This window comes from Dendroctonus ponderosae, unplaced genomic scaffold (genome assembly GCF_020466585.1).
Source record: "Dendroctonus ponderosae isolate FM_Combo_2020 unplaced genomic scaffold, Dpon_F_20191213v2 Dpon_F_20191213_1, whole genome shotgun sequence".
Lineage (NCBI taxonomy): Eukaryota > Metazoa > Arthropoda > Insecta > Coleoptera > Curculionidae > Dendroctonus > Dendroctonus ponderosae.
The window spans coordinates 55,121,655-55,146,412 of NW_026017110.1; the positions used below are offsets into that span (position 1 = coordinate 55,121,655).

A 24,758-nucleotide genomic window follows, 5' to 3' on the forward strand; every position below is an offset into this window, starting at 1 on the left:
TAAATGATTATTTCTCAATTTCACGTTGAAATCACCTTGATCCTGACCTGATAGGGTCAAACTGACTGCGGATTTGAATTCAGCATGTCAAAATGCTACAGAATATAAAATCTCAACACCAGATCCAAAAGAAAATGGTTTGTTGTAGCTGTGTTATTAATATCTATCTATAAATTAGAACAAAACTAACGGATTTTAATATCGGAATTATTCACAGCGCAAAGAAAATTTCCAATCAGAATTTCCTTTCTCCCAACTTTCAACAGATTTTATTGAATGTATACCAAAAACATTCTTACGGACCTGCGGAGCAAATTACTGCACTGTACCTACTTAGAGCACTTTGCAGTTTAAAACATAACCAAAAAATTTAGACAGACGATCAGAGCTGTTACAGGGGCCAAAATTAACCGCTCATTTTATCATTTTTTTTTGAGAATACAAAGTAATTTAAAGGCCACAATCCGTTCTCACCACCGACTTTAAAATGCTTCAATCGCAGGTAGATCGTGTTTTATCAGAGAGAACCCTGAATAAGGGGTTACTGTCTCGGATGAACGTATGTAAACCAGTTCATAACTTGGAAAAGCGCCTGGCTATTTTCGCTCCATCTTTAACACTTCAGCTAGGTATAGATTTCAATGCATTGGAGCCAATATGCATTTACACGCAAAGGTAAAAAAGCATTGCATCTCGCTTAATTTTCCCGAACAGTGCTTTGAATTCGCTTTTCAGGACAACTTCGCTGAGGCTCGCGCAGTACAAAGATTTGCTGAATAATGAATTTCCGAAAACTGCTAGACAACTCCCGCCATTCCCGACAGTAATTCTTTATCAATCAGGGTGAGAATTTTATTGCATTTATGTAAGTTCAATAGTATAACGGAGGCCTGCAGCGTTAAGATGTGGCATGAAACTATTGAATACATTAGTATTAAAACTTTAAGAAATTGTTCAATACAAACGACTAACTAAAATGGTTATTTCAAGAAACTGGGACTTCCAGCCAACACCATTAGAGCATGTCATTTTAGGATGGACTTTCCTACCTGCAGAGGAATTTGAATTAGCCGCAGTTCTGGACGCCGATTCTAAGATTTCCAGCTCTCATTGTTGATCAATTAAATCGCTTAGTTTTATTTTTCTGTATTTTGCTATTATTTAACTGTTACGCTTCTCATTTGTAACACGCGGACTTGAGTTGAGACGTAGTTGAGATAATATTTTTCAAAAGTAAATATTAATTCGGAAGAAACCAAGTACTGTCGTTTTGATAGTAGCCCAAAAACATTCTAAATATATACAAGCCATAGTTTTGCAAGCCAAACAGCTGCTGATTTACTATCTCAAACGCGTTGATAAAATGAGCGTCGGGATACTCTCTCGCTGTGCAAGTAAACATAATGGATAATTGATAAGCTCAAATTGCTCAAAAAGACACATCAACTTCTTGAAACTTTGCTGTTTACCACAGAACTTAATCCAATTACTTTCGTGCAATCGCGGTATAATTAGTTTTTGTTTCATTACAGAATTTTATAGCATATGTAGGTAGGTGTGTTATGGCTTAAAAATGTATTATGTAAAAATGTATAATCTATTAAATTTTATTAGTTTTAGTCTCTTCAAAACTCAAACTTCAAACAAACTGAGGAATCTACCTTTGATGAAATTTTAAAAGAATTGCATCTTTATTTCATGTTATTTCAACTATCATATGAAAATATGTAACTAATGTTCGTTACATTGAATCACGATGTATAATAAGTAAAAATTATGAGAAAATAGACATATCTACTTATATTTGTATTAATTTAACAATGTATTAATTAAATTAGAGCAGAAAAGTTAGACGTGGCGGTCTAACTCAACATTTGCTGGTTAATACCAACTTGTGGTCTTAAGTAAATTTAAAGATTGCAAACCATCCAAAAATTGATAAAAAACTAAAAACGAAAAAAATATTCTTCACAGTAATGCTTTCCGGTTTGCATGATTTTCAAGTTGCATCGTTCAATCATAGCTCAGTTTTATTTAAGGAAACGGTAGAACAAATTCATAAAATGACCCAGTAAAAGTACGACCAAGCTCAACTAATCCTCTAGAAAGCATAGATAAAAGTTCGAAGTTGCGTTTGCAATCCCCTGCATACAGAAATCACGCATTCAGACTGAACCCGGGATTTATTCTTCCACTGCAGCAATGCAAGAAGCAATATTGTATGAAACTACATAAAGATAAGAATTTCTTATATGTGCATGCAAGTATATTAAGGTTTATGGAACTCGAACCAACAATGATTTCTATCAAGAGATGGTTTTAAGAAAACCTCGCTTCCGGGATAGAATATTGTGCGATATTATTTAATAAAACTTAAAAAAAAAATTACGTGTACTAAGTACAGTAATATTCCGTCTAACTTGTGAGTTGTTAAACTAGCCAATCATGTGTTGATTTTCATTGTAGTAAACCAAATGCGATAGGAATTTCACTCATTCACAGTCAGATTTTTCCTGATAACTAACCAAAAGCTTTCAACCGTAATTCCTCAAAGAACCTCGATTGTTTTCAAAGTAAAAATTAATTCCAGTACAATTTTAAACAACTTTTTAACCTCCTAGAAAGTTTCTTCTATAAAGAATTATATTATACCCCTGGTTCACATTTCGTATTTTGAATCAAGTTGCTAAAGTTTTGTTGTTTGCCTTAATATCAGTTTTTGCAATAAGCGCAGCAAAGGAGCTATAGCAAAATCCGCATAATATTTATTTTAAGCAAATGTCGGATACGTTATCATTGTGGAATTTTCACGTGTCTTGAAAAAGTTTCGCGAACTTGGGAAAACCAGAAATTAATAAATACCTCTATTTATGGAAGAAAATCACGATTAAGTGAACACGCTTAAAATCTTTAATTTCTCCTCAATTAGAATTTTAAAGTTATGTTGATATTGGTCCACAATTTAATGGCTTTTGTACTGACGGGCTTTATTTCCAACCATTTGTATTATGCTCATTTCACACATTTCCTACAGTAGTAAAATCCCGTAGAAAATCTAAGCTCTTAAGGAACACCCGGCGCATATTTAAGATACAAGCAACTGTCTCAATTTAAACATTTCAAGAATATTTCCACTTTGATGTTTTGCGCAGCATTTCAGCATTTTAGCTTAAATGATATTTCCTGGTTTCAGTTTTGAAGCTGAAAAGTTTATAGCACAAAGATTTTGTTTATAGGGTAGTACATGTACCCGTTCATGACCAGGTACATAGTACATGACCAGTTCATGACCAAACGGATTTGGTTTGGATCAAGTTTTAATTTTAAGGATGATCTTCATAGAAAAAAAAACTATAAGTTGCCAAAAAATATTGCATTTTCAAGTTTGATGGTCTATGGAAAAAATCAAATCTAGTCTCGAGGGAAGAAAATGTTACATCCCATTTGCAAAACATTGGAAATACAATATATAAAACATAGCTTGAAGTTAATAAACCAGTTGCAACTCAGCTAATATGGTCAACAGCATTTCAAATACTTACGAGGATATATTTTTAAGTTAGAAAATTAGACACCTATACAGAAACCCTCTCTGAACAGCCTCTATATAGTAACTCATATTGATAATTTATTTAACCAAATCAGAAACGCCATAAAATAACAAATATCAGTTTAAACTTTATGTACCGGCTTGCACTAAAACCGTAAACATTTGGAATTATGTATTACTTGTTCCATTTTAATTTATACGTTAAGTGGAAATCCTGTTTTAAAACTTCCATCACTTAGGCTTTTAATTCCTTGCGGGATAGTTGAGCATAAATATCTGACACACATTATTTAGAATTTTCCTGGAATTAGCTTTAAAATCAATGCCGCAAATCGTATAAATTTATAAACCCTTTTGTTCACATTCAGACAGGGTTTTCGAAATTTATTGTTTTTTTTTTCGGCCCAAATGCTCGGATTCTTTGGAATATATAGACTCGGTGCTCACTGTGTTTTATTCAGCAAATTTTATTGATGGATAACTCTTGGATTTGCAGTTTTTAAATTGACTATTACCTGTCGTCTTTATAAATTTAATAAGGTCGTTAACAGTTTACAAAGCTAATCGTTAGCAATCGATCCGGTATTGACGGTAAACTTAATGTTAGATTGAAATTGTGAAGTGTGGCTGTTTAGCTTTTAAATTACCTGTGCAACCGGTGAAAGCACAATAACATGACAACGGGGAAAATGTGAAGGAAAACGCCGTGGTAAAAGCCAGGTTCAAGTTACTTATAATGAAAAACTCCGAAATGTTGTCCAAATTTCTTCAGAAAGTATTAATAATGTAAATGATTACGTTTTCGAATCTTAACTGTCTCAAGGAAATTTCGAGAACGCAAGGTCACTAAAATAGCTTGGGAAATTGTTTCACCAAAAGACAGATTAAGCTTCAAACAAAGTCGCAAACAAGCGGTCTAAAATATTTTTAATATGACCACACATATATGTATCCAATATGTATTACATTTTTGAATCCACTCCAAATTCGAGATATATTTCGTGTATAATTTACCATATAAACACTTGCAATAGACAACATATACACAAACACCCTTTGTGCTGTACACAAACTTGCCCTTATTTTTAATACTAAATCAGACAAAATTATCAAAAATAGGAGTTTCAATTTTAAAAAATGATTTTGGGCGGTTTTCTCAACGTCATTTTGAAATTAATTTTTTAAACATTTCGTATTAATATTTATCAAAATTTCGTTCAAATTCCATTAAAGTAAGTCTTTTTCAATAAGAAATGCGACTCAAGTTAAGTAGCACATATACCGTTATAGGAAAATTTTTTTTTCGATTGTCTGCAACTGTCATTTTTCATATAAAATTTCAAATATATCAAAAACAGTTAGACTTAGGTATAGGATGTTACATAAAATATATTTAGGATTTGGAATAGAATTTAAAAAAGTAATAATATATAGGGTGTTATTTAAAATAAGCAAGTTGATACATACGTCCGGTATAACCGAAAGTGTGGTCATCGTAAAAATATTTTACACCGCTTGCCCCCAATGGCTTCGGCACATTGTCCAATTCGCAAATTGTTGTGGAAATGTATAATTGTTGTGGAAATGTATTCAGAAATTACAAGTATTCGCCTATTATCAATATAACTATGCATTAAGTTTGAAATATCGAAAAAGACCACTTTCCCCAGGATTTTTAACCATTAGAAAGTCGGCAAAAATATATTTTAAAATTGCGAAAATTTATAATGTCGTTTCCTGAACTGGCATGAAATATTCCTTACGGCTTTATTAATTTTTGAGGATAAGATTTTGTATATTGATATCTTATGAAAAATTTCGTTTTCCAGAATTTTCCGTAATATTATGGAGAAGTAGTGGAATTCGATCTTTGAAAAGTGATCTAAAACCGCATTTTCTGCTAAAACACCGCTAAGAAAAGTTGTTAATAAAAATATTATCTATGAGGAAAGCACATTTTTGGCGAGGTTGATCAAAGCCTCATACCCCTAACAATTACCAAAATCTGCTTTTTGAGGACCGCAGAATATTACGTACTTGTAAACTTGTCAAAAATTTTAGTAACCAAGCCTAGAAATACCTACCTTATTCTTTGGAGTACTGTATTTAGTTTGGTATCTGGGCCTTTATCTAAGTGTGATCAAGCTGTGCCAACAATTTATCCTCCGGACCTATTCCTAGAATGTGACCACATGTGAAAACCACTAATTTTATCAAACATAGGTTTTAGGCAGACGAGCGCCATGACATGTAGAGCAAAACTTGCAATTTTAATTTTGTTTTCACAACATTTGAATAAACCTGATGTTAAGAAAGAAACAACCATTTGAGGAAAAAGGAAATTTACGAAATACATTGACTCTGGTTTATGAAGAGCAACCTTCGCCAAACCATTTACACCTGAAGACTGGAAGCAGTTTGTTAAAGAATAGGAAAATTATTTAAAATGTATTGATTTTATATAGGCACCGCGACGCCGGTCAAAGTAACGTCTTTTGTGCGGTACTTTGTCGGCACTTTGTCGGCGTCTTTGATGTTCCTTTGATGATATTCCAGTTTGCTGGTGAATAAATTTGAGTAAATCCAACAGATGGAGCTACCTAATTAATATTAGCAATATATAAAAGCGGCAACTGTTCAACACTCGATTTCGCCCTGATTGTTAACTATAAGTTACCAGTTAATGGTGTTACTGTACAGCAATTATCATCAAAAGTAAATCCCTTCTATATATTTTTAGTGTTTTAAAGTGTATTTGAGAATTTACGCAGAAAGGGCAACTACCGTTAGAGAAAAAATGCTTTTTATACAAACACACAAAAAATCCTTTTCGTTGATTGATTGGTGTTGGTTTCGTTTCGCTCGGTTACTGAGATCTAGCAATTTTAGTGGACAGCCAATATTAAAGTATCTAGGCTTTCGGTCAAGTGTCTCTTTTACCAGCCCAAACTCTTAAAAAAGCTTAATTTTGAAGGAAAATTTCATTTTTGAAACATTGAGTGGTGTTCCAATTCTTGTTATTATGTTCCAAATACTGAAAGCGGCAACAAATACATTTGGACTGCCAACCACTATTTCATCAAGTAGTCTGAAAAGTAAGCCTCATAAGAGTTCTAGAAATGAAATCGGACAAATGCAGCTCAGCTCAGGTTGTGTGAACGATTTAATGTTTTGAAATTGTTCTATGCGTGGTATTTAAGAAACAAAAATCAGAGCCTTGTTCAACTTTTATTAATTACCGAAATTTTGCTCAGCAAACATTCGGTAATCCACGTTGTTTGGCTTCGCTTAACATCAGTTTATAATCATCATAAGCGAACTTAAATGATAATAATGCTTAATTACATATCTGCGCTTTAATTTCCTATTAATTAAATGCACTTGGGTAGCATGGGGTAAATTGAATTAAAACTGTCACATTCGACTCGCGCTGTTTAAATTGGAATAGTCATTTCACTCAGGGGCCCTCACATTAATAAGTTTTCTTATTTGAAGTCCAATGGAAGTACCTTCCTTAAGTTTTGAGTCACTTAATTGTCGAAAGATTTCTCTTAAGTGCTTAAAGCTTTCACCCTCTTTACCCAAGACTCGCTAATCCTCATTTAACGTGAAGTGCCGAAACTATTTCGGTCGAATCAGATGCATTTAAATACTAACTTAAGTATGGAATTCCATAAGTATGGAACACCCAGTACACTGGTGAAAAATTACAACTATTTCTGCTTATCGCAATACATGCATACCACTCTAGCAAATGTAGAAAATAATTCAGACAAATTTAAGGCTTCAAGAAGGCAAAGATCTAAAAGAACGTTGATTTTTACCAATCACGAGGTAAGTTTTTCCAGTGTTTTGCTCTCTAAGGAAGAATTTTTTTCCCTCAAAAACTGATGAATGTTTTAACACTTTTTAAATTATAGTTTTTTGTACAACATATCTTAATTATGAATTGGTGTTTGTAGTTTGTGTAAATTTTAAATCTGATGATTGCGCTGTTGTCTCGCCGAAACGTTTTTACTTCACACTTTGACTGAGACCCAGGAAAGATAAGAATATCATAACAAATACACGTCAGGAAAATAAATCAGAATTTAAACACTAACGAAATTTCCTTCATATCTTTATATCTTCATTCGATTATCATTTATATCATTCGTCGTTTACTATTCTCCTTTTGAAGACCATAAGAACACTATTAACTTGAAACTTTCATAAATTTGCCTCTTATTCTCCTGATACTAAAGATTATTTAAATAGCAACAAAATTAATTTAATTGGTTGGTTCAGAATCAGCTACTAGAATTTTTGCTTTCTAAAAGAATCAATAAAAATACCGTTTTGCCAACTGCTTCTTTCACTAATTAATGTTATTACTTTCCGTGTATTAAAAGAAATCTGTCTAAGGTTGACGGAAGAGGGTTTCTAGAACCGAGGGGAGCATCTATATAAAGTTCAATTTAGTTCATTATTTCCATCAAGGTGTTTGAAATTCATAACCGTAACTGATGGCAACAGTTTTGTCGAAAATAACTAACCGTTTACTTAGGAATAATTAAATTTAATCGCTTCACTTTTCCCGAGTAAGACTAACTGTGAATTATGCTGAATATCTTAATGGGGGAATGTGTAATAAAAACCAAAATAAGATCGAGCAAGCAATAACAGAAACGCATGTGAATAATCCGTTAAAAACGTATAATCTTTATGTGCAAACTTCAATGGAAACGAATTAAGTTACTGTAGAAAGGAGACGATTGAGTTTCAAAGTGAAAGTACATATCTTTAATAAAGGTGTTATAATTACGATATATACGGTGAGAAACAAGATGATTTCAGTACCAAATTTAAGTGAAGTTGCAAGGATAAGAAAACGTAACAAATTAGTGACTATTTCAACACGAAAATCTCAAGATAACACAAACTATTTAAAAAAATTGCATGCAATAACCGTGCGTACATATTTAATTTGAGCACGTCATTTTGCATGGAAAATTTCGAATATTTTACTAGCTTCTCGAATACAGTGTAGTTAAATGGGCCAATAAATACCGTTCAATATGTGAAAATGAAAGTTTTGTATTCAGTAAAAATATGCATATAAAAAATATGTATATAAAATAAATATTATTTTTGAAATTGAGTATTGCAAATAAGTAGATATTTACCTGTACTGATTGTTGACTTATATGTTTGGGGTTTACTGGTTTATTAACAAACGATGTACTTATATTTATGTTCTACTGGTTCGAAGATATTTAACAAAATATGCACTTTTTAAGATATCATGGAAGTGTCGATCAACATTTAGCTAGCTACCTTCAGCGGATGACTGAAGTTAAATCAGTATCATCTAAGTCCTCTCGCATCCAGCAAATTTGGAAAATTTATATCCAATGACAAATAAACGGACATTCCGGTAGCAAGTCATTATTCGAATTTCTGACTCTTGATGAAAAACAACATAAGTATGTTTTATGTTATATAATCAATGATTAAAACTTAGTACAGTAAAAGATGGATTGACATATATCTGATTTATCTGTAAGTTCTACACATTACACATTTTTATAAATATTTTAGTATTTCCTTTTATTTCAGTATTTAGTATAAGTTCGGCTATCTATATCTTTGGTCGAAACTAACCAACATTTTACAACTGTTTGCGGGAACATAGTGAAATGTATTAAATTAAAAATTGCTAGATATATTTATTTAAGGGTGTGTTGTAAGTTGCAATTATATAAAGTATATACGTCCGAGTAAATGTTCTTTTATAAATAAAGGGTCTATTTGGTCATTTATAATTCCCGCGCGAACATTTATTTAATGAAGATATTACGTATAGCTTTTGAGAAATATTTGGGGTTTTCCTCATATCTCTATTAATGTTAACTATATGTCTCAACCAATCCGTTGAGGATAGTTTTCGGATGGCCACTGAAACAAAAGAAGGTGTTTGCTTCATTTCAAGTCTATTTTCCATTATTCCCCAACATATTATATGGAAAAACAGTATTTTTCTTTCACATTAGCACTTAGGAAAGCATGTGCTACTTTCATTTATTGCACTGGAATGTGAATAATTTAATAATTCTTTCCGTCGACGGTTAGAAAAAGTTGCTTCTGTTAATTACATAGGTTTTACATTGAGAAATAATATCTACTTCTGATCCAAGACAATCTGTTATTAATATCTGCAATATATTCAAGGTGCGTAAATTTAAAATGCTCACTACTCTCACTCATGTTACAGGTACCCAATCAGAACGAAAAGTTTTTCAGCCAAACAAAGCATATACGGTTTTCAAATAATTAGACTTCTCGTCAATTTAGATAATTAGAATTATAATCAATACAAACAAATAATGCAATATTTGGTGAATAAAAAATACTGCAAATGCTTGTACACACTGATGTTAAAATCGATGATAATTCCATAGCGTCTGTTTCTGTTTTTTGAGAATCCAAAGAAGGAAATATTCTTTCCTTTTTCGGCAGCAACAGAAACATTAATTTCACTGGGATGCTGCCAATATTTTATATTTTTGACATATATTTTTCAAAGGAACTAATGGTATGAGTCTAATATTTTCATCGATTTAATGTACATTTTGATTTTCCATTTGGATTGTTATGTTGTACTTTCCAAATTCACCTAAAACGACTTTCAATAAACTGAAAAATATTTCAACCTTTAATGCTTACTTTGTTATGAAAATATGTGAATATTTTTAAATATACCTTAAATTTAAATAAATACATTAAACTAGTTTCAAATTGAGATCACATGTAGTTACACAAAATGATATATTTCACAAGATATTCTATAAACAAAATATTGATTTTCTGGCAACTGAAATAATGATGAATTAAATAATCCAGGAAATGATAATAATGCATAATTGCAAACTGACAAAGCTTTCATTACAGGTCGCGGTACTATTGATGAATAAAAGTGTATTTTACAATGTTCAAGACATCGCGTGTGTTTGTTAGTTAAATAGTCTCCAATGAAAATGTCCATGTTTTGCGTGTTTTCGCCACTTTGATGGTTTTTAATAAATACGGAAATGAGTATTAATTAATTTACACAGTGCACGATCCAAGCTATATAGCGACCGTAAAAAAATATTAAATTCATATAAGTCTACACAAGAGCAGAAAGACAGATTGGGTCGATAAGAAATAAAGATTATTTTTTTTATGCATATAAGTTGATAGCGTAGTCATATAATTATTTTATGAATATCTTGAAATTTAAAAGGAAGTGAAGTTTTAAACATTTAAAGCTCGTTTGACAAATCCGGAGAGTTTAGTTAAAAGTCGTTTGAAAAATACGACATAATCTGTAATAATACTCAATTACGAATTTGCATAAATCGATCTCATTATAATTTCATTTGCTTAGCACCTTTAGCTCAAGTTCTACCCTTACTAAATAAACTTATTATTACCCAAAAATTGCAACCCTTCAATTAAAATATTATGATTGATTTAAAGTATTTTGAAATATCTCAGTTTTTTTACCCTACAGTCTTTTGCTCATTTAAATTTTCACGTACTTTTCAGTTTTTGTCAACTATACATTTTCATGCCGGTCACACCTTTATTTCCTTTACTGCCTTCATTTTCTCCAGTCCAATGAAGAAGCATTGTTCGTTAAAAATCGTTTGCGAATCAGTAATAGTTTTCTCTCATATGTTTAACAAGCGAACAAGAGAGCAATTCATCGTATAGATTCATTCATTGGTAGAGCATAAGCTGACCAGAAAGGGATCTATTCTGCTCATTTATCCTATATCATGGAGTTTTAGCAAACCTATACTCAGCTTTAGTTCTAAATCCGGTGCGATAAGATTGGTATTACGTGAAAACCAAATTACCGAAAGGTTTAGTGAGGCCCGTAAAAATGTAGCACCCGTTTTATTTCACGGATATTCTAAAGCACGATTCTCCTGCACATGAAAAGTTTTACTTTACAAGTGGATTTTTTTAATTTTCCGCGGGGAGAATTAGCCAAAACTTTATTAATATCTTAACGTGTACATTTTGTCTAACCCAAACTAACCCAAACCTTGGTTTATTTTCACTTGATTTAAGCCATCAAACATGTATAAGATTAATTGGAGCTACTTTAGAGCAAAGAACGCACAATTTATATCTGTTTTTACCATTAATAAAATTAAGTTGTATGCGGTTTTTAAAATTCTGTACGTTTCGTGCATTTTCATTTAAATAAAAATTGTTATTTTGATTTGCAAACTTTGCAAACAACCTTAATAGTACCAAATAAGTGAAAGTTACCTTGCATAGTAAGGTACAAATACAAATGAGAAAATGTCTTAATGTACAACACTCTCCCCTAAAACCGACGATGCGCGCATGAGTCGCAAAAAAATTGAAAGGTTGAGAATTGTTCAAAAATTTACCACATTCCGAAAAAATCCTGTTTTCATTGAGCATAAAATGCTTATTGCGCGCCTGATCTGAGTTTTTCATCTTTCACTGTTTATTTTTGTCGGGTGTTTATTTGCGGCTACATAGGATTTCTCAATAGAAAAAAATGTTAATCATTCAGACAAGTAAAACGACAAAGGGACGACATGGTTATGTTTGTAATGTACAATTCGACAGATTTTCTTGAAAAACTCGCAAATATTCGAGTGTTTTGATGGGTTTATCTAAAGTGAACTTTTGGTGCAAGTGAATCCCAGCCGATACGGAAATGGTTCAGGATGGGGCCCCAGCGTGCAGAAACCTGGTAAGATAGATCCTTAATAAACAGGGTGTCCGGAAAAATGTAGGCATTTTTCAAAACACTTAGCTCGAACTGACGGAGGTCTTTGGAAAGCGACCAGATATTTCACGGCTTTCTTATACTCCAATTTCAGTGGAGCTTCATCCCAATATCAATGGAGAATTATTTCCTGTAAACTAAACATTTTTTTTCCAGGTGACATGATACCGGCCGCTTTGGTAAGTTTGGCTTTACATTTTCCCCGGCAGATCGCTTTTAGATATTGTTGACTTGTATTATATTGTTGCATGTAATATTTAAGAGACGAGGAACAACGAGAAAATTTTTGGATACTGATTACGTTAATTCAATTTATTGTTTTAATACGAACGTAACAGCAAACATGTAAATCAAGTCTCGTTTTTGTGTAAATTACATTTTCTATTGTCTTGGACGGTAATTTGTTGGATTTATTAGTGTTTTCTTCTGTGAATTACATTCTAAATTAAAGAGGTCTTGTATAGCGATTTGTTCCATTTTCGAAAACAACATTTTTTACTCCGTTTTCTACCTTTACAGTTTAATTTCATACCATTTTCTTCTAAATTTCGATATCAATTTTATTGGTGTGTGATATTTATTATTGTTTAGCGACTTTTGAATTTTAACTTTAAATCTTCAGTTGTCGACATAGAACTCTCGTAAATTTGGTTCCTTTTTAATCAGCAGCTTATGAATAATTAGTATCTAAACTTTGATTTCATTGACCGCTCTTATACAATTTAATTTTAATACGGTTTGCATGTAAAAAGCTGTGTCCTTTTCGAATCCTATCGAAGCAAAATGATAAATTTGCACATACAAATTCAGAATTTATTTAAGATTTGCACTAAGTCGTATCTTAGACGTAAAATGGCCAAATAATCCAGATACACAAATGCTTGACAACGCAGACTAAGCAAGTATTGTGTCGACTTGTCATTTATGCCAAACCAAGGCATACTTGATTTTTAATTTTTGATCAGTTTCATGTTGTTAATAACCCAGTGACGTATCGTAAGATCCAAAATTGTATTTATAAATTTACAGAATTATAAAATGGTAATAGTAAGTTATTATTAAAGTGTTAAAAATTTACGCAAAAAATTGATTTCCATTAGTTGCTCTGAAGCTGCTTTCCTGTTCCGACAAAAATTTAGTCTTGCAAGCTATTGAAAACGCTATAGCTCATAGTAGCGGCGTCAGTATTTTCAAATCGACGTTAAGCAGTTCTATTAAGGCCGTTAGCAGCTTTCTAAAGAAACAAACCTTAAGGGTGGAGCAGAATTAAATGGAATTCATTAAGATTTCTTAAATCATAAATGTTGTCCCAAAATCTTAAAATCCTTAACGCATATTGTATGAAAATTTTCAAACAAAATGATACTTCATATAACCGAATATCAAATAATAAATTAGATTTAAGTTGCCTATAAAATGAGATAACAGACAAAGTAGAAAAGAATAGTTGTATGCAAATTTAATATATAGCTTAAACATTTCTTAACTTTTGACTGTCAACGTTTTTTAAATCTGTAATGCGATTTGAATAATTTTTTGATCAAAACATAGCTCAATTTTTAGACGAAAGTTGCAAGATAAAGAAAAAAATGAAGTAAACATATTGTACAGGGTGTTTAACCGATGTCATGTTTCAGGTTTTCTGAGTAATTTGGATCTTTAATTCAGTTCAATTTCAATTTATTTGTAAATTTACTACATTTTCTATGTATAATTTTTTCAATATATTACATTATTATAATTGAAAACAACTGCTCCTACTTATTTAACAAATGCATTTTCCTACTAATCAAAACGCAATATAGAATTTGTGTTCTTTATACCGAAGCTTATGTTCTAACAAAAAGCCAACAATCACAATCAGCTAACAAACATTACATAAAGTATTTTAAATTTAATTTTAGGTAATAAACTAGGGCATTTACCGTGAAATTTAGCAAATATTGAACACATGTTTAGCTTTGTTATTTTTTAGTTACGAAAATAAAATTTTCATTTTAATTGTTTAATAAACTGTTTATCCTGAACTATTCGATATATATTCTTTTTTTTTCAGAAATTTACTAGAGCTTTTTTAATTTGCGAGTAAAAATTCTGGCAAAAAGGCATTTTTGAAATACTTCGTTACAAGTTTATGTCTGTTTATTTTGTCACTCTCTGTGCTCTGTCAATTAATTTATTAAAGTTTTTATTTCCCTAATTGTAATATGTTCTTGTTTTCACGCCTAAGTGTATTGTTTTTGCATTTGTTTCTGTATGGAGTTAGATACGTAAGAAAATGAGGAGATTTGAGCGAAAAATTTGACCGGTTATGAAAAATGAATATCTCTCGAATGGATAAAGGTACCCATATAAAGCATACGATTAGAGGTCCAAATTACTCAGAAGACATAAGGCTATCACAACGTCTACATTTTTTCCGTCTGAGGTACGCGATATTGCCGCAGACGATTTTAAACTTTGATCAAGAAAACATGACCCTATTTAAACACATATAATATGTAGGTTACATTTTTTGCTATCTTACAACTTAACATTTGTCCAAGAATCCACCCTTAATTCGGTAAAAAAAATACTCAAATTGGATCAGATGGAAATACTCAGATTGGATTGATTGTGAAAATATGACAATTTTCCCTCTAGACTTTGAAGAGTTAAAAGTTAGGGAATATTTAAGTTATTAGTTGAATTTGAGCCGCAGTGTACTGTTGAAATCTTTATTGCTCAAAGTATTTGAAAATCAGAAATATCCTACAATGCAGAAACTGATTATTTCAATTTCAAAACATTAAATATGGCCAGGTTACTTTTGTTTAAAGTCAAGTTAAATCAAATAATTTAAAACATTATGTTAGTTATACTGACTGATACAGCATAAAATATAGTTGATACCAAATTTAAATTGGCGGCCAACAATTAAAAGGCAATTAGAATATTACGAAATATTGGTTTCAATCGAATCTTCGGGAAAATCCCCCATCAGTCATTTTAAAAATCTATTACCTACAAAGCGGACTTTTATAGAAGTTAGACCATGCGAGGCGCCAATTGATGCGATGTGCCAACTCCGCCGGAATACAATGTTAGAACGTATAGGTAAACGAAATTTGATAGATAACCTGATCTATTTTTAACTAAATTTTTGCTGATACCTGTATTGAAGCTTTAATGGATGAACAGCTTCAGCTTTCTCAATTCGGTTACACTTCTTTGTTTTGCTATGGGTCTACCAACCAAGCATTTTAGACGGCTCAAAATAAATTTTTACTTTTACCAATAACGTATAGGATTATTAAAATTCAATCAAACACATATCAAGAGAGCTTCCATAATAAAATATTTTTGGAACTATATGGAAATATAGCGTTGATATTAAATTGTACAGAAGACATCGGCCTAGCAATTTTGACTGAAGGATAGTTTGATTATCACAAAGTACGGGAACATAAAGTAAGTAATTCTGATGAAATCCCATGAGAGCGGTTAGAGAAAACTAATCGACGCAGATACTCTTGGCGTTATTGTCGAACTTTTAACCCCAACTGCCATGCGAAACTAATGCTTAGAGAGTTGCTTGATTCAACCTTTCTAGCGATGCAATTAACCATATGGAAACGTATACATATATAGTTCCTGGTGGAACTAAGTATTCTTTCAACCAGAATGGGCACAGAAACAGTTCTCGGAACAATTTGCTAGTTTTTTTATCTTCTTGCATTGCGTCAATTGTGTGGGTATACTGTTTTGTTACGAGTCGAAAACTGTATCTATATCCAGGAAACTGTGCAATAAATATCAGTTTATGTCTTGACACTACATTCAGAGCTAATTATTTTTATGTGGAACGCAGCTTCTTGTACTCGGTTAATTAACTCCTGCTCAATTTGTACCGGTGTTCAATAACCGATCGGTTTAATGTGTCCTTGTGCTCTGTTTATCTTACAAACGTGGTAGCAATGTAGCGCCTCCACGGTATTTATTTGGTCATCATTGCCGCATTGAGTTTTCATCAAAAAATTGTAGAGTATTTCAATCTGCTACCAATTAAACATGAAACAATTTCAAAATAATGCTTAATACCAAAGTTGGAATTCTATTTTCAACTGCTAATATCTTTTAGAAATTATCGATACATTCTTTAACATTTTTTTTTCGTAGTTTTCAATTGGTCGCCTAGTGCCCCTTAAAGGGAACGACGAAAATTTTCTATCCCCCTGTATATTAATTTGTATCGTAAAATAATATTATTAAGTAAACTGCGAATAGCGCAAATGTATTGTTTCTAAAAATCTTACGTTTTATAGCCCACTGAAATAAGACTCGATCAGGGGAATTAGATATAACAAGGAACATTCCAGCGGATGTCCTCCCTTCAGTGCGATAAAAAAGCACCAAAAAGTCTCAGATTTTCACCCTTACTACTTAAGATCGAAGGTCAAAAATCGCGAAAATATAACTTTCTATATGTGTGACCTCTCTAAGGGTTGGTTATTACGTAAAAGTGCAAAAGGGTATTTATTCCATTATTTATATCATAATTTTTTTCATATGATCGGCCATTTTAGTAATTTAGCGTGAAGGCAACCGAGAAGAAGAGAAAACGAGTGAAGACTCTTTTAATAGAAAAAAGGTATATCCTACAAAATTAGATATGTAATGTTTCAATAATTCAACTTCGAATGTCTCTAAAATATTTTCGACATAAGACATGCGAAACAAGGTAAGTCGTTTGCAAAGGGTGTAATTTTTACAGCCTTCAGAATCATAAATTTCGACTTGTGTAACGTTGTTAAGAATTGTTGCTTCTTTAACTCTTGAAGGAAAAGGTATTTTTCAATGATGATTGCGTTTCCTTCTCGACCCGAGCTTTCGATAGTCGTTTCGATGAAAAGAACAGTATATGGGTGATACAGTTATCAGTTTAATTGTGTTTTGTATTTCAATTAATTTATTTTTGTTGCACTGGTAGTGCAGAAGCTCATCTCTGTTGATCCATTATTTCTGTATTTATCGGGTTGTGTGAGGAACTTTCGAATATCACAATTACATTGAAACCAAAGTATTTTTCGTTTAAATATTATCGAAACACTGTGTATCCTACCTCAATAGTGGTCTTAGGAAGAAATGCAATATTTCGTTTTTAAATATGTTTTCTATAAGTAAACATTTTGTAATAATTAAGTTAAATTATTAATGGAAATATGTTTTTCTCGTACGCGGGCTCAATTATATTTACGGCTCTGAGAATATGCAGGTTTGTCCGAAATTAAGTTGCAAAATTTTAACCGTACGTAATGTTTTTATTGTACTGGAATTTTTTGCGAGAAAAATAAGGCGAAAGTTTATGATAAACATACAGTCGATCCAAACCCACAACGCAGCAAATGAATGCGAGATCGTACAAAAATGTTGATTTGTCCATCAGCCATAAAATATATTGATCCCTTTTCAGTGTTTCACTTTCAGAGTTCTTGTCAATTTACTGATTAGATAATAGATGTATATTGATATAGTCTGTGGTTTTAGATGCAGGGTACTGCTCAATTGTGATTAGCTGATTAGCTCAAGTGTGTATATAAACTATTTTTTATAAAGTTTTATTTGAAAAATATATTCTACATATAATTTTATATTCTAAGAAATTTAATAATACTACAAAATTATCGATTGTTTACTGCGACCATGGTAAAATTACTGCTCATATTTTGTTTCGTGTTTTGGTGTGCTCCCTCTTGATTTTGGATTGACTCTAGGTCCCCAAACGTTGCGTTTACGAGATTCATGCTGTGAAATTTTTGTCGCTGGTCGCAAGATAATCTATTAGGTGTTAGTTTGCTTTAGGTTCATGGTCGCTTTTGACCGTGCAGTATTTTTTGTGGAACGTCACTTATAGTTGATTCCTATTCATTTCAATTCGTTATTTAATTCAATTCGTTATTTAATTCAATTCGTAATTTAACTTTGTTGATCATTGTTTTGGTGTCTGTCGTCGTTTTCGAGTTACTTGATAATGATGTGTGAACCATAAATGAAACTTGTGCAACTCAATTTCGTGTCAAGCTGTTACATAAATTATTTGCCAAAGCAAAAAACGGTTCTTATAAGATGATTTTATAATACATAAAAAACAGATTGCAAAACGTCTAGAGGTCCTAGAAAAGTGCTACAATCAGACGTATTATTCATCAAAATTGGGGCTGCAAAAATGTGCACTATATTGGCCACTTTTATTAAATATCTGCTAACAACTTACCATCCACGAAAAAAGAAATTTATTATGTACTGATGCATGACGTGCTTAGTTACGGGAAATCGAAATTGGAAGCCTAAATGACCGTTGTTAAAAGCATTTTTCCAAAGCGTGAAAGGGTAGAATTTATTTTATAGCCATCTTTGCCAACTATTTTATCGGAAACATACGCCGCTAAAAGAGAAAAAATATTCCATTCCAGTAGTCTCTCCATTTTATTACTATGATCTAAAGCTCTTTTAACAGAGCTAAATACGCTTTGGTACAGACAGCCTTATAGCCATCAAAAGGGAATTTTATTTCGTAAAATGAACCGACAAAGCTTTTTACAATGCATTTTTGCGCAAAGGCATGATATAGGATCAATGCCGGCAATAATTATTGGATTAAGCTCTAATCAATGACTGAAGCAAGTTTTTTTGTCTCATGATTTCAACTGTCAAGTATTTAGCTTCATTTTGATGATCCACTTATGTAGTGTGTAGGTCTTTGATAGAAATTATTGATACAACTTAATTACCAATGTATAAATAATCAAGGGTTCCACTGGCTGAAAATTTAATCGACTGTGATATTTAAATGATGTATTAAAAAACGATTCCGAAAGTAAACCCACTGGTTCCAGCGATGCTTCAAAAATGCAAAAGTAATTTGACGAAACTAGAAATCAAACCAATTTCTTCAAATTCCAATTACATTTGATTTTTGAAACTAAATATAGATAAATGATTCATTTTAATAGAAAACTGATCAAATAGACAGCCGATAAAACCGTAATAATAGATAATTTACAAAAGCCCAGTGGCAAAGAAAAACTGATGTTTTTAAGCTGCTAATATTACCTAGTAGACGACTTTCCAATGGTTTCCGCGCTGTTAGAAAAACTTCCTGCATTGATTCAGGAACAATATTAATTGCGCTTTTATAGAGTTCAATTGTTTCCCGTTCCAATTCCGGAGACTGAATCTCAATTCGCGTTCTTTCCGATAAAACACTTGGTTAATACGCATATATTATTTTTGTAGTAGTGGAACTATGCGTTACATTAATTTGCACTGAGGAACTATATTGTACCAATTTAAAATGTGTGAAGGTACTGGAATTCTCTACTGAAAACGGGATGCTTTTTAGAATCCAACCACAACATCGAATTAAAGTTATTGAGCTCATGAAGCATTCATGACTGAAAAGTAGAAGTGAACCAACTTTTTTGATGTATTAGTCCGCCAGCTAAATATTTTAGCAGTTTTACTTGAACACAACAGTTTAATTTCCTTTGATCTTAAATTTTGTTAATTAAACACTATTTGTTCTAATATTTTATATAGATTGTGACGGTTAATTTTTGAATTTAACTAGCGGTCCACCTGTCTGCTAGCTCGTAAGTTGGATTAAGGCCTGAATTGTGTTAGTATTTTGTAGTCAACCGAAATTGGTAAAGAATTTGTTGAGTTAGGGATTATTTTATTCTTAATATCATTTATATTTAGTAAACCGTTTAAATCAGTGTATCTCGCTCCCAAATATCAGCAGTCTTTGTCGTGGTTCCGTCTGGCAACATGGTTATTGCCCTTCCTTCTGCTGACCAGCGTTTTGAAGGGAAGGGACGAAAAATCGATCCAAGAAAGCAGAACCAACGAAGAAAAGGAAGGGAAGTCTTCAAAATAAGCAGTCGACACAGTTTTGCCAGTCCCAGCGACCGTCCAAGCCAGAGACGTCCATCTTGGTCCAGTTTTTTTTTCTAACGCTGTTGTAGAGCATTCCACCAGAGTCCATTTTTATCCGAAGAGTATCCTCAGCTGCCTTCCGGTTCCCGATTGGGGATTGCTACCACTGAAATTGTGGATTGGATGACCAGGGGCAGTCTGGATCAACTGGAATTTTGAGAGCACGTGGGGTGCTTTGAAACTCAGCGACACCAGCGACGTTTGCAAGAGGCGACACAGACGGTGCGGATATTTGGGGCAAGCGATTTGAAGTCATTATTTTTGATATTTTGCATTCATTCAATTTCATTGTAATTTCACCCTTTATTCAATTCAACCCTTTATATATAATGTCATTTAGTTAAGTACGTAAGTTATCGAATTAATCTTGAGCGACAGTTAGCAGACGGTGACAGTGGTCGTCAAACCACGTTTTCTTTTGTTAAATGATTTATAGTTTAATGTGTAATTATTTGTGGAAACATTGAGTAGGTATTTCGGCAGCATTCCACCGCTGAGTGTTCTAGCTTTGCTGCGAAAGCTAGTGGCGCTTAACGAACCCACCCTTCGGGCATTGCACACGACCGCCCGAAATATCTGCTCAAGTGAACTCCTTTTTTTTTTTCTCTTCTTCAATTTCAATACATGTGTTCTCCCTTTTGTTAAATTCTCTCTAAGTCAATTATTTGTACTTTTTTTTAAACTTTCATTAATTAAATTATTTTCATTTTACGTTGTTATTTTTCTTTGTTTCCGTTCAATTTGTCGTGTTGCAAGATTTTTATCAACAACTCAACCACTATTTAAATCTGCAAACCATATTTATATAGTAGGATGAATGCATACCAGCTCTTATGCTGTTTACAGTTTAATGAAAATATTCAATTTTCCAGCAGTAACGCATTGTTATATTAGACCAATTTTCTGTAAATTCGAAGTGATTTGAACTTCGCCGAATTATACGGTAATGGCTTTCCATTTGATTCGACGCTGGCTGACTGAAGCTTTTCACAAATGTTGGAAGCTAAAGTCGTATGTGATCTACAACTTTCCGTTGAAAAGAAATCGATATAACGCTGAAACTTTAAATAGAGGTGTATTTCTAACCATACTAGATGGGCTTTTTCAGCTTACTCGCTGGAATAATCTTCCCGAGATACATTAATTTTAAAAATTAATGTTGAAGTTTTCTGTAAAAGTTTCAAGTTTATTTAGAAGCAATATGTCTGTATGATATATAGCCAGCAAGGGTATAGAGTTTTTCTAATAAAATTTTCTGAAAGATAAAGATACATTATAATTTTTTGTAATCTCTTAGCTAGAGTGCTAAAATGCAGGAAATTCGCCGAATAAATTATAGTTGTCGTAGAGAAACAGCAGAAGCTCACATAAAATAGCGAAGGAAAGTGCATATTGGACAGAAACGCTTCTTAATGTAAAAGTGTGTGAATTAGGCAAGTCGTTAGATTAACACTTATTATACGGAGTAGTAAAATTTTTAATTCCTCTTTAATCTCCTTTAATGACAATTTCGAGCATAATTTTAATTTCATAATTACCCATATTCTCTGCTCCAGTGCCAGATAAAACTTATCTGTCTTCTGTTTTAATCCTTATAAAATGCGAAACTTTGATTTATTACTCAGAATATAGAACCGTTCTCAGTTTTCACCAACTGTAACTCAGTCGGTCGGATATAAATCAATAAAGCCTCTGAATGTCACTAGAGTTTCTGAATATTTCTGTTCGACTAATGGTTTATGTTAATGTAAAGAACTAAATAGTTGAAAATATTTGCTAATTGGACAATGGAATTTAAGGAGGAAGTAAACTGTTTTTGGCACGACATCATAAATAACTTGAGTAAAAATATTGGAAAACGAGGAACTAAACCCAATTTCTTTCCAATAACGAGAGTGAAAGTGCAAGTAAAATTATACGAAAAACTTATGTGAGAAGATCAGTTAAGATCAGTTAATAGTGTGACTGGTGAATTAATATTTCAATGAGAATCAGTCAAAATCAAATACTCAACTCAAGTCAACTCTTCTCATTTTCATTAATTAAGGAAAAAGTATTGATATATTAAATCCCACTGCTTGCTATATTATCTTGTTATTGTTGTTATCTTATATTATTAGCTTGCTATTCCTCTCAGTGTACACATCTCCTCATTCATTTATATTAACGTTTACACTAACGACTAAATATGTAGTAAGGTTTCTCTAAACATCATAGCAAATTATTTATTTAAAATGTGGGAAAAGCCTTTTAATCTCCTTCAGAACCATCCATAACCATTAAGTGCATGGATAGTTGTTCGTAACATTCTCAAATTTAACCATTTTTGGAATAATAGGACATTTTTTCTAATTAGTTGATTAAAACGAGAAGAAGGAGAACAAAGCGATGCTCCTTCATTTTGTTTTCAAGTTACGTAGGGATGTCACAGAAAGGCTGCTGGGAGTGATTGTTGACATTAAAACACCTTTCACTTTATGGACAAAAACTGAAAATTATACGCTTTCGAGGAGATACATATAAAATCCTTGTCTTGATGTTCCCTACTTCTCCTAAAAGTTTGTCAGTATATTTATCGTTTACATGAGAGAAATGTTTTTTCCTGACAAGAGTAGGTATAGATAGCTGAATTGCTTGACGTATAAAGACGATTTTACTGCTACACTAGAAGCGAAGCATAGGTATGGGAGTAGAGTGAGGCTTTTGTGCTAAATTTTAAAAATTTACAATTTATTCACGACATTTTGCTGCTTTTTCTTATTTTCCACTCAAAGCTGAAATTATATTTTTAACCAGAAATCAAATTTGACGATCTAAACTTTCTGTGTTTCAGTCGAATTGGATTATTTCATGTCTATATACATTTTTATTTTGCTGTGGGTATCCTTATAAATAAAATTACACAAACAATTGTTTCACATATAAAACTTCATTCTCCTGCAATGAACTTAGTTGTCTGACAACTGCTTATGTGGAGGTAAATATCGATCAAATGAATCGGAGTAAGCGGATGTGGATAAAATGACAGGCGAAAACTTTTCTGCTCGGATTTTTGCTGCTTTAGGCTGGAATTTGCGAGTTATCGATGTTCAAGTCAGTTCAAGCAAAGTTTTGCGAATTGGTAGCTGATCTATTTACTTATGGAAGTCGCTGATGAATCTTTACAGTTTCTCTTCTTAAAATATTTGATTGAGTGTTCTTTTGTTCTTTAGTTATGGCTCTTTTCGACCTATTCCTAATATTTTTATCAAAGTTTTCAATATACGCATGACGCTTTAAACTAACGTTTTGGAACATATAGTTAATAAAAACCAGTTCAAAAACCTTTTATTAAGACTGATCTAATTTAGTTTTTAATATTTGCGAATTATTATACGATATAAGGGTTTTTCACAATTTTAGTTAGTTGTCACGTTGCAAAGTCTCTTAGTGAAATGGGAGTTCAAAGAACTTTTTAATCAAGATTTACGAATTCCAATGTTTTCCATTTTTTTGGGACATTTTGTTCATATTTCTTTACCCTTTTCAGATTATGTACCGACCCAATGGAATTACCGTAATTGAAACTGAGACATTTTCTATAACTAAAGACAAATTAGACTTCGCGTGTTTGTCAAGCGCACATCATTGGTAGAACAAGAAATACAAAATACCTTATATACACCTCAATTTTGCAATTCCTACGATTTGTTCAACAAATTCATGTTTTGTCCCTCAACTTTGGAAGGCATTTCTGTTGAACTTCAATAATCCTCAGAATTAAATTTAAACAATTATCCCATTGAAAATGGAAAACTGCAAAATGTTAACAACATTTTACAGATTAAATTAGCTGGAGCATTTTCGTGTTAACATAACAATCAAAATGAATATACAATTCAGACAAACATGGACAATTTTCATTAAGGTGCAACTAGAGCCACTTTTCCCGTTAACATTTCCGTGACTGTGACTATCATTTTCTTTATTTTATTGAAACGCTTTTCAGCATTTTTATTGTCAACTTGCCTTCTGAAATAATTTTAAATAATTACTCTTCGTGTTATTGCATTTTCCCAATAATAACTTGGTTGTTGCTTTTACACTCGAATTAACAACAATAATTATTTCAGTGTGGAAATGAAGAACGAAAGTTAGTTTCATCTTAATCCGCGAAATTGCTGCAAGGAAAGTAAGAAATCTATAACATTTTCATGCACGCTGCGTACTGTTACTTGTTGATGGGAAACGAACGTACTTACAAACGCAGATTCCCCGGTTATCATTAATTACAAGTCTACATGAGAAGTTTTAGTAAGCTGATAAATCGGTATAATAATGTGAATACGAATTTCTATGAAAACGTCAAAATGTGGCCTCAATTGATTTTTAAGCTTTGTCATATTAATAAGCCAAAAAAACCAATGTTTTTTTAGTTTAACTTACATAGTAACG

The 24,758-nt window shown here is 32.2% G+C and overlaps 2 protein-coding genes and 1 long non-coding RNA gene across 5 annotated transcripts in view; 2 read left to right on the forward strand and 1 right to left on the reverse strand.

Annotated features, from left to right (window-relative positions):
• LOC109537920 (tyrosine-protein phosphatase 99A) overlaps positions 1-24,758 on the reverse strand; it is a 298,832-nt gene that overhangs the window by 198,406 nt on the left and 75,668 nt on the right. The gene's annotated exons all lie outside the window — the stretch shown is intronic.
• Positions 202-1,803, forward strand: LOC109537922. The gene is made up of 3 exons (XM_019904887.2): positions 202-675; positions 736-843; positions 991-1,803. The coding sequence occupies exons 1-3, from the start codon at positions 488-490 to the stop codon at positions 1,115-1,117; spliced, it is 423 nt and encodes a 140-aa protein (XP_019760446.1). The 5' UTR covers positions 202-487; the 3' UTR covers positions 1,118-1,803.
• Positions 7,343-9,332, forward strand: LOC125502653. The gene is made up of 3 exons (XR_007280422.1): positions 7,343-7,384; positions 8,830-9,091; positions 9,149-9,332. It is a non-coding gene; the product is annotated as an uncharacterized LOC125502653 (long non-coding RNA).